General features: G+C 42.2%; 3 protein-coding genes across 3 annotated transcripts in view; 1 reads left to right on the top strand and 2 right to left on the bottom strand.

Annotated features, from left to right (window-relative positions):
* The window catches only part of tmem38a (transmembrane protein 38A), a 28,468-nt gene extending 21,819 nt beyond the window's left edge, over positions 1-6,649 (bottom strand). Inside the window, exon 1 of the mRNA XM_039599137.1 lies at positions 6,118-6,649. Coding sequence (XP_039455071.1) covers positions 6,118-6,241 — 124 coding nt within the window. The 5' untranslated portion in view covers positions 6,242-6,649. The remainder of the gene's footprint in view (positions 1-6,117) is intronic.
* LOC120433226 (katanin p60 ATPase-containing subunit A1-like) lies at positions 237-6,111 on the bottom strand. The gene is made up of 2 exons (XM_039599136.1): positions 2,098-6,111; positions 237-1,506 (listed from the first exon to the last, which is right to left on the bottom strand). Exons 1-2 carry the CDS (start codon positions 2,249-2,251, stop codon positions 239-241), a joined length of 1,422 nt encoding a protein of 473 aa, XP_039455070.1. The 5' UTR covers positions 2,252-6,111; the 3' UTR covers positions 237-238.
* A 789-nt stretch (positions 6,650-7,438) lies between the features above and the next one.
* smim7 (small integral membrane protein 7) lies at positions 7,439-12,743 on the top strand. The gene is made up of 5 exons (XM_031735536.2): positions 7,439-7,540; positions 7,761-7,802; positions 7,894-7,946; positions 8,018-8,108; positions 12,221-12,743. The coding sequence occupies exons 1-5, from the start codon at positions 7,515-7,517 to the stop codon at positions 12,234-12,236; spliced, it is 228 nt and encodes a 75-aa protein (XP_031591396.1). The 5' UTR covers positions 7,439-7,514; the 3' UTR covers positions 12,237-12,743.
* Positions 12,744-13,229: the final 486 nt, after the last annotated feature.

Genomic DNA, 13,229 nt, shown 5'->3' with positions numbered 1-13,229 from the left:
AGTTGTTAATCCAACTGCTAATCCACATGTTAATCCCTGAGCGAACAGGCAAGGGAAATGGATTTTGAAATGCAGTTTATTAAAGTGGAATTCGAAAATGTTTTTTGAAATGAAGTTTATTAAAGTGGAATTCGAAAATGTTTTTTGAAATGAAGACTTAAAAAGCATTTTAAAAATCAGTTTATTAAATTAGAATTCAAAAATGAATTTACAAATGCAGATTTTATTCCACAATTCATTAATTAAGCACAGAATTTTTTATTTTGATGCGCGTGGCTCTTGTGGTCCTCCATAGGTATGAAGCCGTACAGTCGAACACGACTTGCAACTTTCTCTTCTTCGGGTGATACACCCCATGGTGTGGTATATAGAACACTCTGTTGTCGTCACGGCTCAACTGGTGGTCTGGCACTGGAACTGCATAGCCCTTGGTGATGATGTTTTCCATGAAGCACTTATAATCTTCAAAAAACTGAGGATTCTTCTTAAACTTTCTGAGCAAACATGCTATTCGCTGCTCCGCAACACAACGGTTGTTTGGCATTTGAAGATTCTCATTCTTAAGTGGCAATCCAATGTTATAGTGTCCATTTTCGAAGGTCGTTGTCTTTTCTACTGCTCGTAGAAACTGTTTGTCCTCTTGTGACATTTCCTCTTTGTCATCATAATTACGTTCTGAAAAATCTATGTTATACTGTTGGACCAGTAGCTTCTCAACTTCCACTAAGGAGATTCGGCTTACTGAGAAATGTGGTTCTTTGTTTTCTGAGTCATTTAGTTCTTTTCTTATGGGTCCATTCACAACCCAACCAATGGTGGTCTTCACTGCATAAGGACCTCCATTTTGTCCATTAATGACACGCCATGGCTCCATTGCTTTTGCACAGTTGGCTCCTATAAGCAGGTCTACATTAGCCTCTATGTGCTCGGCGATCTTGTCCAAGTCCACGTCGCTGGCCAGCTCCAGCTCCCTGAGGTTAATCTTGAGCAGCTCCACTTGCCCCTTAGTTGAAGGAAGAGGAATGTAGATCCGCTTCTCCAGGCGCCTCCTCAGAGCCTCGTCAATGTCCCATGGAAAGTTGGTTGCAGCCAGGACCATTACCATCTTTGATGGGTCATCGTTCTCCGATGCTCCACCAACAGCATCCATTTGCACAAGTAGCTCTGCCTTTACTCTCCTGCTAGCTTCATGTTCCTCTGAGGTTCCTCTGCGGCTGAACATTGAGTCAATTTCATCAATGAAGATCGTGGTGGGAGCATAAAAACGTGCCATTTCAAAGAGAAGGCAAACTAGTTTCTCAGACTCTCCTCTGTACTTAGAGGTCAGAGTTGATGAGGAAACATTGAAGAACGTGGTTCTACATTCGGTAGCGACTGCTTTAGCCAGAAGTGTTTTCCCCGTGCCAGGAGGTCCCACCATAAGCACACCCTTCCAGGGTCGTCTAATTCCTTTAAAAAACGCTGGCATCCACATCGGCAACACAACTGCTTCTTTCAGCAGTTTTTTTGCATCTTCCAAGTCTGTGATGTCATCCCATTTAATATTTGGATTTTGAGATATAATATCCCTCTCCAGAGCTTCCACGAGGTCTTTATCATATCCTGCCCCATCAAACCTCTTTGCTTCTTTCTCCTGGACATCTGATTTATTCTTATCATCCTTTGCTTTGCCAGCAGCCTCCTTTGGTTCCTTCTTTTCTTTGCCCTTGGAAGGTCTGCCTCTGTCGCCGTTGGCCCCTCGGGGCAGGTGTCTCTGCTGGGCCTTCACAGCCACGCTCAGGCGGTTGTTTGCAGGTTTGCTGTCTTTATAGGGGTTGGTAGGACGTCTGACAGGACAGGGAGAGTGTCTGGCTCTTGTTTAGCACGAGTGGAGGAAACTCTAGATGTTGTAGATGCTCGGCTGACTTGAGACCCACGCGAGCTATGAACTGCATCCTTTCTAGCTCCAACCTGTGATGCGCTGTCATCTGGGTTCACAGCTTCCTCCAAGTCATCTGTAACGTGCTCCTGCTGCTCAGCTTCATTTGGAATCATATGCTTATGATCCTCTGCTATCCATTTCTTTGTTGTTTTCATAAACTCTCTTATTGATGCCATTTTGGATCTTCCAAGTCTGCGATGTCATCCCATTTAATATTTGGATTTTGAGATATAATATCCCTCTCCAGTGCTTCCACGAGGTCTTTATCATATCCTGCCCCATCAAACCTCTTTGCTTCTTTCTCCTGGACATCTGATTTATTCTTATCATCCTTTGCTTTGCCAGCAGCCTCCTTTGGTTCCTTCTTTTCTTTGCCCTTGGAAGGTCTGCCTCTGTCGCCGTTGGCCCCTCGGGGCAGGTGCCTCTGCTGGGCCTTCACAGCCACGCTCAGGCGGTTGACTGCATCAAATCCTGTTTTACAACATGCAGTCCCACAGGCAGAGAGAGAAAAAAGAGAGCGGGGTTGACGACGGCACGAAGTTAAGTTTCACTTTCGTTTTCCACCAAACTTAATGAGCCTCCGAAAGACGTCTTTTTCCTCTTACAGCACGAAGTAATAAGAGAGTTTGTTACCTTCTTCTAAAGAATAATCCAAAGAATTATCCTGTTCTGTGCCAGCATCCCTAAGCAGCGCCTTTTTTCTTACATTCCGCTAGGCTGCGCTCTTCCTTTCCGAGCGCAGTGCAGCCGATCCCCCACATATCGGTGAAGCGAGTTTTTTGACTTATGTAGCGGTGGCACTCCTTCTCTATTTCACTCTTCTGTACCACCTTTAGGAGTCAGTCCGGCAACATGCATTTGAACGCGAGCAAGTCCAGGCTCTTTTCTTGCAAAAAAGATGTTTATTGAAACTTTGAATTTACATGGCAAGACTCGGTCAAAAAACTGTGTTGCTTCCAGCTTATCCGACTCCCCAACTACGTAATTACAGTGTGCCGGAAGCCCAAAATACTAAAAAGCGCATTAGAATGTCGCACTACTATATTCTATACCTTTAACAAAACAGTATTTTGAAATTAACTAGAAATTATATTCTTAACAACAAACATGTATATTTCTCCTCTAATCATTTTACCAGTACCAATAAAATTAACCTTTAATTGGCTCTTACAGGTGTGAAGATCAAAACATCACAGCAGCTGGTCAATAGGTGCTCTCAGTGTGCGCATGAAGCTGATGATGATGATGATGTGTTCTGGGCTTTTATTAAAGACTCAGATGCTGCTCATTCTTCTGTTTTCTCCAAGATTATACAAACAGAAAAACTTAACAAAATCCTCCAAAAACTTAAGCAACAACTCAGCAACTAAAGTAACTATAAGATCAGTCAGGTGATTTATCTACAAACAGTGTACATATTTGATTGGAAGTCAATAGTTTTCTTTAGAGAAAGAGGGAAATTATTCACCTTTGGCGACTCCTAGTGGTGGTTTTTTATTTGTTTGTAAATGTAATAAAATGATGTTGATCGATCGGTTGATTGATCGATCGAATGCTTTGCAAAAAGTCCTTGACAATAAAACTTGTTATAATTGTCTAGTGAGAAAAACGTGGAGGCTGTCTTGCACCACCCCCTGCTCCTCTAAAACACTCAGAGTTTTTACCCTCAGTCAGCGTGAAACAATAACTTTGAGTAAAATACCACTGAAATGTATAAAATCAAAGGTTTATTTATTCAAATAAAGGAAAATGTGCTTAGTATAAACTGAATGCCTACCAGTCAAATAAATGTCATGTGAGCAGATTCCTGATTCCTTATGTAAAATGTGCATATAATTAAATTAATTAAAGTCAGCACTTTTGGCAGAATGTTAACTTATTAACTATATTAATCTTTGATGATTTCCGCCAGCTCCTGCAGACCTAACTGTTACCAGTAGCCTGCAAATGCTAATATCAGTGGATCCCGTGTGTGCTGTATCTTTGTGCACACCCAGTTTATCATTCCAGGTCACGCCCTGATAGTACACATCTTTATCATCGGTCAATGTTGACTCAGGATGACTACAGTCACTTATGAGTTGACAAATGGCTGCTTTGCTTAAGGATACACACTAGAGTGGCTCTTTGTAATATACCAGACGAATATATCTTAAAAGATGCTACATAGAAAGCCTGTATGACAAACAGTCATGTTGTGGACTCACAAGTTGTATCCATGTGAGTGGCAGCAAGGCAGGCGCCAATTAAACTTTAAAACTCTGCGAGCCGACACCGTCATAAGTTTTCCACATTTTCTAAATCAGTGTCCAGTGTTCAGTACGCAGCAGCTAAAAATGTTTCTGCTTCATGTTGTGCTACAGCTGATGAAGCTGGTAAAGCAACAGGACAAAAGCTAAACTAGGTGCCCAATTGATTTCAAAGAAGAAAAGGAAGTTAGACATGGCGTGCACGCAGGAGGTGCAACAAGAAAACAGATACAGTTATAACTAAGAAATACAAAAGTGGAAAAATTGCAAATGTGTGACCACACAAAAGGTTACATGTATCCAGTTTTGAGACTGTACGCACATTTCGTGCGGGACAGAGCCTCGCCGGCATTACAGCATTGTTACAGTAAGTCGAGATGTGAGTGCAAATCTCCACCAACAGGTGGGTGGGGGTGTAGCGGTTCAACCGGTCCTCAATTTGAAGGCAACCTGATCCTGAGAAATACTGCCCTATAAATACATCCTGCTCACTGGCCTCTCCTGCATGCAACTTTGACAGGCCATTCGTGACCTTTGACCCTACACTTCTCTCTCCTTTCTCCTGTCACATAAACCGAAAAAAGAAAAAAGCTCAAAGTTCTGATGCGATTTTAGGCTCTCTGCTCAGACGTGTGCAGGATAATTGTGGCTGCAATGTGATATTGTGGGAGCCACAGCAGGACTCATTTGACTGTGAAATTGCATGCATGAAAATAAGGCAAGCTTTACAGTTGAAGTCAGCCTAATTCGTGCTGGCTGGTACTTTCTAACTTTAAAACGCACACAAACTGCAGTCCCTCTGTTTTGGCTGCCTTTTACGTTTTTGCAGTATGTTTCTTTACTCCACACATTGCAGTCTTTTGGCCAGTACATCTCAACCCTGTGCCAGCTGGGAGATTCCCTGATCTAGTTCATACAGCATACATATAAAACTTTGGTCCCTCAACAACAGACTTTTAACAACATGCTGACTTCACTAAACTCGATAAAAGCATTTATATCGATTAACTTTATCCAAGTAGTTGGTCTAAAACAGGCTTCCAAGTGGCCTACAGCTGTGCTTATGTGACAAGTGACTCCTCCAGCTGAGAAAAATGTGAGAGATGAGGCATTTGTTCTGATCATGCTGTGCAAACAGTTTTAAATGGGCTTGATGGGCATGGCGGGCTTCTTATTATGAGGGTGAGATGCATTCTGTGCTCCTTTCATCAAGGCTGAAACCTAAAGTGCCAACAAGACCAAGCCATCATATCAATATCACAGTACGTGTTTTACTCTGTGGAGAGGCAAATGTGTTATTTCAAAGAATACACACACACATTCCCAGGGACAAGTGAAGCACAAGTGTGCAGCAAAGGTGGCGGGGGAGTTGGCTCTGGAGGTCCCAATGACCTGCTATTTCAGGCCCTTCTATTTATTGCTTAAGTCACTGGTATGCACAGGCCTCAGGTTTCAACCTCCTCGGGCTCTGTTACTCAAAGGAGTTAAATCTTAATGGAAAAAATGGGCTTTAACCAAAGCTGGGGGGTTTATCTACTCCAGTGATTTCCTAAAGGAGGTCAGGCTGCTGCAGCAACGCACATTCCCTCACATAAAGCAAAGCAGAGCTGCTGCTGCTGGAGTTTATGTAACAGGTCATTCTTTATAAGGACTATACAGATAACTGCAAGAGAAAGTCCTTGTAAGGGTATTTAGGCAAAGTATGAGCTAAATGTAATACAAATGAAGCCTTCAGTTCACAATGAAATTACACATCATGCAAGTCATGGACTTTCTCGCCTCATTCATTACTTCCTGGTTAAATTCCAGTCACAGGTGTATACAACGTGCTATTCTGGATATATTTTACTTAACAGCCTGTGGACTGTTGCACAAACAGCACGCAGACTTATATTCTAACATATTTATGACATGAATAATAAGCAGAAAAGTGTCAAGCACACTCACCTGGCTCATATTTGAGGTAGAGGATGGACACGATGTAGTAAGCGAGATCAAACACTGGAAACATTCCCATTTTGGAGAAAGCTTGGGCAATATCGCCCAAATTAAGAACTGTCAGCACGTCCATGTTGCCGGTCTGAGCTGCGTTTCTGTTTTATTCCGACTGCGCAGTCTGGATCGGAAGACCCCCAAAAGCCGGTCCGCCGACTGTCCGCCACAGCAAGCCCCCCCTGGTCTCGACTGTGAAAGCCTGTGACACTCAAGCCCTCCTATTAATACCACTCATCTCCACGGCCTCTGCATCATCATCATCATCATCTGCGCTCAGTGCCAGCTGCTCCGCTTTTTCAGGCGACCTTTCAGCCGCTTCAGCTGAAAAACAAAAGGCTCGCTCTGCTGTCTACATCGAGATCGTCGCTCAGCCGAGCCATAAGACGCTGCTTGGGGTTTACTGCAGCTCAGAGACACAGCAAGGGAAAAAATAAATATATAAAAATAAAGCGTCAAGGCTTCATAGCAACAAATATTTATTCACTCGTTCATGAAAACACCCACAATCCTGATCTGATCCTGGAGCCGTTCTGACTCACAGCCAGATGATGCTTTAATTAATCCCAACATTGTTCACACTCAGAGATGCAGAGATGTCGAGGTGAACGTAATAACACTAATAAGTAAATCAAGATTTCAAGTATGTATTTTTTAATGGTTTTTAATTTATTATTCTCTGTATTTGCTTTAAATTCCCACGATAATGGATGTAGTGCTTACTCTCTCCAAAAAGGGGAGCCAAAGACATGCGAAAAAAAGCTCCTTTCACCAAAACAAAAACACCCAAAAGAACATACGAAGTTCGAGACTTACCAAAGAAATGATTTATCCCACTAGGAAGGAACAGAAAAAACAATAACATGCATACCTGTCACAAGGTAGAAGCTGCAATCAGTTTTTGGCAAAGTGGCTTTTATATATCTCTTACTTGCCGAGATAAAAGCTCACAATGACGTCAAAAATGTCTTTTTAAAGAGAGACCTGACCTAGAGGGTAGCAGAAAAATGTCAACAAATACAACAACAGTTCTATAAACATATTTTAATTGGCTAACTGTGTGTGGTCGTTTTTTAAAGTGCCTGAGTGCTTATAAATCTCTTTATAACCTCTTTATAAATCCTGTTCACTAAAGTATATTTACACATAAGACATTACATATAAAAATACAATGAAACATTGAAAATCAATTTTGGCAGACGATCAGTGTTTGGTAAGGTTGCACCTTACAGTCAAAACCCAGGGAATAACAGCACACTTGTATTTCTCTGGATACCGGATTTGTATTGGTCACATTTCTGATTACGTGCGCGAACGCGGAAGTGAGGCGCTTCTGATGTGATTTGATCAAGATGATCGGGGATCTGTTGATATTCGGGTAATTTATCGAGTCGTGTGGCAGATGTCACACGGAATCACATCTTGTATTGAAATAATCAGTTCTCTATGTGTCTTTGTGTGTCGCTGTGTAATTTTGTGTCAGTCAGGTAGCCGTGTGTGGCGCAAAATGACAAGCTAACTAGCTTGGTGCTAATGCCAGCTCAGCAGCTAATACGCTGTTACCTGACAACCAAACTCTCCGTGTTTGTGCTCTACAGGACTTTACTGGTGAACGCAGGGGCTGTGCTGAACTTCAAGCTGTGAGTATTGTACTCAGTCATTATTTTAGGTTTGTGTGTTAGCAGAATGAGCAGAGACAGTTGAAGGTTAACTGTGGGTGTCTTTTTTCAGCAAAAGGAAGGAGTCGCAGGGATTTGGAGATGACTCTGGATCACCAACAACAGGTGTGTGTGTGTGTGAGTCGTAGAAAGAGTGTGTGTAGTATTGCCACAAAGATTCACAGTCTATCTTTCAGGGGACAACATCAGAGAGTTTCTGCTCAGCCTGCGGTACTTCCGGATCTTCATCGCATTGTGGAACATCTTCATCATGTTCTGCATGATCCTGTGAGTAAGACTGTGTCAGTCAACGCTGATGAACCAGATGCAGTTTACTGAGAGGCACTCAATTACTTGTCCTGTGGGTTTTAGTTATTTTTATCCCAGTATTTGTTTCATAAGGCAGCATGATGGTGGGTTCAAATCGTGGAGAATGTTTTTGCATGTTCTCTCCATGCTTGCATGTGTTCTCACTGTGTACTCCAGCTTTTCCCCCCACAATAAATGGACTAGTAGTTACATAACACCCTTCTACTCAGCTGAGGACTCAGAGCTCAAGTCTTTTCTCTTGCAAGTCTTATTTACCTTGTCACTCACAAATTTATACTTTTATCTACGACTAAAGGCTTCCGACACTCTCATATCGTTATCAACTTGGAATTCAGTATCTTACTCATGTGATAGACAATAGCCACCCAAAGACATGCATGGGTTTGATGAATTGGTGACTCTAAAAGGGCCTGAAAGGTGAACATCAGTGTGAATCTCTGTCTGTCTCTCAGGGTTAGCTTTGCAGTAGATTAGCAACCTCTCCAGGGTGTACCCTGCCTTTCATCTTATGACAGCTGGGATAGGGTCCAGCTCCTGAATTGGGCACTGACTTGGATAAGCATAAGAAGATGCATAGATATTTGTTTCATATGTCCTGCTCCAAATATGAGAAGGTGCTGAAGACTGATGTTGAGCCACATAAGCTTTCTTTGTGGCACAGATTCCAATTGTTGGCAGAAACCTAGACCAGTGACAATAATGGTTGTCACGACAAAATGTCAGAAGTTTTGAGTTTGGTCTTCTTGTGGGATTAGATTTTTTGTTGTTGTTGTTGTTGTTGTTATTTGAGGGGTTTTTTCTTTATATCCTTGTATAAAGACACCATTTCATGTGTCAACCATGCTTAGCATACAGAAAGTTCATTTCGTTCATCTGGACGTTGCTTTTTCAGTGGGACAAACAGTTTCGTTGCTCATCAAAGTAATTTTTTTCACTCTTTCTGAACTTTATAAACAGTACATTTTTCTCAGTAACAGGAGGAACTCTAAGCACCAAACCAAAGTGTCTGCTCTTGGAACTCTGTTCTCATTCCACATATTTCACATACAAGAGGCAGAAACACAAGTCTGCTGTGAAATCCCCAGTTTCACCCACTTTGGCTAATTTGTAGCCAAAGGAACAAAGTGGGGAAATAAAGGGCTCTGTTATTGTATCCTGGAACACTGTTGAGTCATTGGTTCAGGTATGGATGACACGTTAAATTTCACGATGTACCACAAAGCATTTCTCACATTATCATCAAGTTCACCAAGGAGGAAATGAAAAATGGCAGGCTAGCTTTCTTAGACTGTCAAATTGCCATTAGTAATAGGGGACATTTAAAAGTCAACATGTACTTTAAACCAACGCACACTGGTCAGTATTTCATGTTTGACTCTCTTCATCCACTAAAACACAAACTGGGTGTTATCAGGACACTACAACACAGAGCGAAGACCATCACCACACAGACCGGCTTGGGAAGCTGAAGGTCATTGTATCAAAATGGCCCTGAGGGAATGTAGTTGTCCCAGCTGGATGTGTCAAAGCTGGGAAGGCGCCTAAAAATAGCTGCAGGCAATCCAGGAGAGAAGGACAGTCACTACCTAAGCAAAAACCTTTAGTGTCTAAACTCCGCGTCTCTGTGGCTTTCAAATTTCAAAACACGCTATGCCAAAAAATCAGTCCACCCCAAGGATCAGGTCCCCCGGCACAAACTGAGTAATATAGTGTACACTGTTAAGTGCCAGGAGGATTGCCAGGATTTAGCCTTTGGCTGAGCGAATGGCACAACACAGAAGAGCTAACTCGTGGAGCCAGGACTCCAAAGCCTATTTACACCTACAGTGGGCATTCTTTCAATGATAAGGATGTACAGGACAGAGAGGAACACTGGTTTGAGGGGGGAGTCAAGGAGGCCATTTACATGGAAAGGGAGAGACCATTTATGAATCCAGGACAGGGCCCAGGGGTACATCTTTCACCACTCTGGAGCTGTTACTGTTACAGCTACAGCATTTTACCAGTGCTGTAGCTCTCATAGTGTGTTGCAGCTACTCCCAAACTCTCTGGCCACTGATCAACGGTCATGACAATTTGCATATTAATGATCATGAAACTGACCTCGTGAGCCATTGTTAGGCAATGGTGCTACTCCTAAAAGCTTAACAAAAGAAGGCAGCTGAAGTTTGTCAAAAGTTTTCCCCTCTCAGTCAAGAGGGCACTTCAGTTCTAAAAACAAAAGGTGGAGGAGTCGCAGATATTTAAACCCCTAGATTGTCCCTTAGGAGGTGGTCGTTGACAATATTGATCATGTGCGTCATCACATCACAAGGTTTGAGGGAAAAAAAACAGGCTGGGAGAAACCACTGTGACACCTTGCCCCGCCCTACCATGAAAGATATTGAGGTCAACTGAGACGAGGTGTGAACAGGTGTAGATGCACCTGGGAAGGATAATCAAAACTGCATTGTAGGTGGCTGATAGCTGCTGTCGTTGTCACCACCTCTGTTAAGTGATGGTCGTTCACAGTGGACATACATGGCCATGACTGAAACCAGCCCACTGAAGGAACAATGGACTGAGATGTCAGTTCCTTCATTATAATTGTGCAAATTCTCATGACCATTGATCAACAACCCCTGATCAAAGACCACTGATCAATGGCCATGAGTACCATTCACAGAGAGTTGGGGAATGGCTGCAATCACAGCGTTGTAAGATGGCGAAAGATGTACCCTTAGGCCCCCTCCTCGATTCAGAGATGGTCTTTCCCTTTTCACGTAAATGGCCTCCTTGACCCCGTGCTCAAACCAGCTTTCCTCCCTGTCCAGGATGTGTACATGCTCATCATTGACATGGCCTCCTTTATTCCTCTCTCAAACCAGTTGTCTTCTTGGTCCAAAGTGTGAACATTGGCATCCTCGAAAGAGTGACCTTTGTCCTTTAGGTATAGATTTACAGCTGAGTCCTGTCCTGTTGAGGTGACTCTTCTATGGTGTGCCATGCATAGATTATATACTTAGGTCTTCACCTTTTGTTTTTAGAACTGAAGAACCCTCTTGGATGAGAGGTGTAACATCTTCACAAACCTTGTTTTTCAACCAGTTAAGACTACTGTGACCTGAATGACTGAGAACGTTTCTCCCTCTGAAAATGCAAGTCCATGTGAACAAAATCAACTTTCTGGGATACCGTATTAGTTTTCACTGACACATATAGATGCATTATATTTGGGGAGGATGTTTAAGGGTTAACCACATATTTGCTTTTAAAGGTAAAATACAGTCGTGGGGTAGCAGTAGGCTGCAGACACGAGTCAGCACCTTCATGTGTTTTTCAAGTTAAACATTATAACAAGAAAAAAATGTGACTGTTGCTGCCAGTGAAGTCTTACTGCTTTGAAGGTGTGGTAAAGTAACCCAGAAGCCAATTCTTTACAACTGGGAGCAGAAGAAACTTCTTACAATTCACATTATTAGTCTGAGTCTCCAGTCTGGACAAACACTGAACAACCAGAGCTTGGTGTGAAGAAACTTGAATTTGGTGTCTAAAGGATGAAGCCGTGGACCCAATCTGAGAACACTTCAGACACGTGTTTATATCAGTCAGTGTTTCTGGGGATCTCTGATGAACATGTCTAACTTTGTTATTACCACAGTTTTGTCTTATGTGCCAAGGTACCAAACAAATTGCCTCAAAATGCTTTCATAAACATGATGATGGGTTCCCCAATCCCCAGATCTAAATCCAGTGGTGCACCTTTAGGATGTGGTCAATCAGGAGGATAACTCCTTGATTGCACAGCTGATAAATCAACACAGAATATGTGATGCAGTCATGTAAACATGGACCAGGAGTCTTTTTGTAACAAATTGTATAATCCGTGAGTCCATCTGAGAGTGAATGAAGTCCCTACTCAGCATTACTGAGGTTTTCCCTATAAAGTGCTTGATGAATGTGCTGTCCTGTCTTTTTGTGTGTGTGTGTAAATCAAAAGTTTTTATGCCCTTTAGATGTGCTCTGCGTTTCCTGAAATTAGTAGAAGTGTGCTGCTGTTCTAACTAGCCAAATGTCTTCAATCTGCACAGATTGTTTGGATCATGATCGTGTGTGGCCAGTGGACTTCCTCCAAGATGCTTCCCTTTCCAGATGGATGCTGTCAGCTTCTCCTTAATGTCCTTTTTTCTGTTTCTTTAACCCTTTACTAGTAATTATACTCTATTTGGTTTACAACCCTTTGTGCTGTACAGGAATTTATGAATGGCTGTATTTATTCTTCTCTTGTTACATTTTTATTTTTATTGATTTTTCTTTAACTGTAACGCCTCTGCTGGAAACTTGTGGTCTTGTACTTAGTTGTAAAGAAACACCAGAAACATTTTATTCCTTTTTCCTGCACAGGCTCAGTTCATCCAGATTCCACAGAAAAATCTGCATCTGATTTGTGAGTTATAAATAGGATTATTTTACTCACTTATGTGTTTGTTTTCAACTTCTTAGGGGGAAAATTGTGCTATTTTCTTTAATATGCAGCACATGTGCTGTAATTAAATGTATATTCACTGTAAATGTGTCCTTATTCTTAATAAAAAATGAAGTTTTATTATCAAATATGTTCTGTCTTTTGAAAGAAGGCAATTCGACAAAGGCAATGTGATTTTCTGGGAAGCCTCGGGTCTTGGTGTACATATGGGTTAGTTTAACATGCTGCACCTGCCTAAACATTGTTCCAGACCACCTGCATCCAGTCAACAGTATTCCCTGATTGCAGCGGCCTCTGTCAGCGGGATCATGTGCCCTGCTGCACTGCAGAATTTGTTCATGAGTAGTTTAACACAGATAAAGAGTTCATGGTCTTGCAGCCAGTCACATTGCAGAAACAACGCAATCAATGCAGCGCAAATAATCTGTCATTACAACCAAGATATGCAGAAGAGCACCCCTGAACACACGTCAAACCTTGAAGCAGAGCATTTTTTGCCACTTTGGACTCTGTAGTACCTGCTGAACATCATTAAAATGCCACAGCCTGAGTATTGTTGCTGACCGTGCCCATCCAGCAGGATAACAACCATGTCACAAAACTCAAAACATCTT

Source organism: Oreochromis aureus, linkage group 15 (assembly GCF_013358895.1).
Source record: "Oreochromis aureus strain Israel breed Guangdong linkage group 15, ZZ_aureus, whole genome shotgun sequence".
Classification (NCBI taxonomy): domain Eukaryota; kingdom Metazoa; phylum Chordata; class Actinopteri; order Cichliformes; family Cichlidae; genus Oreochromis; species Oreochromis aureus.
This window is presented reverse-complemented; position numbering and strand designations above follow the sequence as displayed.

What these genes read in the sequence shown, in the direction of transcription:
- LOC120433226 (XM_039599136.1), bottom strand. Translation starts at nt 2,251, where the DNA reads ATGATAAGAATAAATCAGATGTCCAGGAGAAAGAAGCAAAGAGGTTTG. An exon ending in GCAGACTTGGAAGATCCAAA is followed by an intron (nt 1,507 to 2,097) that starts ATGGCATCAATA and finishes TGGAAGATGCAA; the next exon opens with AAAAACTGCTGAAAGAAGCA.
- smim7 (XM_031735536.2), top strand. Translation starts at nt 7,515, where the DNA reads ATGATCGGGGATCTGTTGATATTCGG. An exon ending in GGGGATCTGTTGATATTCGG is followed by an intron (nt 7,541 to 7,760) that starts GTAATTTATCGA and finishes TGTGCTCTACAG; the next exon opens with GACTTTACTGGTGAACGCAG. An exon ending in GCTGTGCTGAACTTCAAGCT is followed by an intron (nt 7,803 to 7,893) that starts GTGAGTATTGTA and finishes GTCTTTTTTCAG; the next exon opens with CAAAAGGAAGGAGTCGCAGG.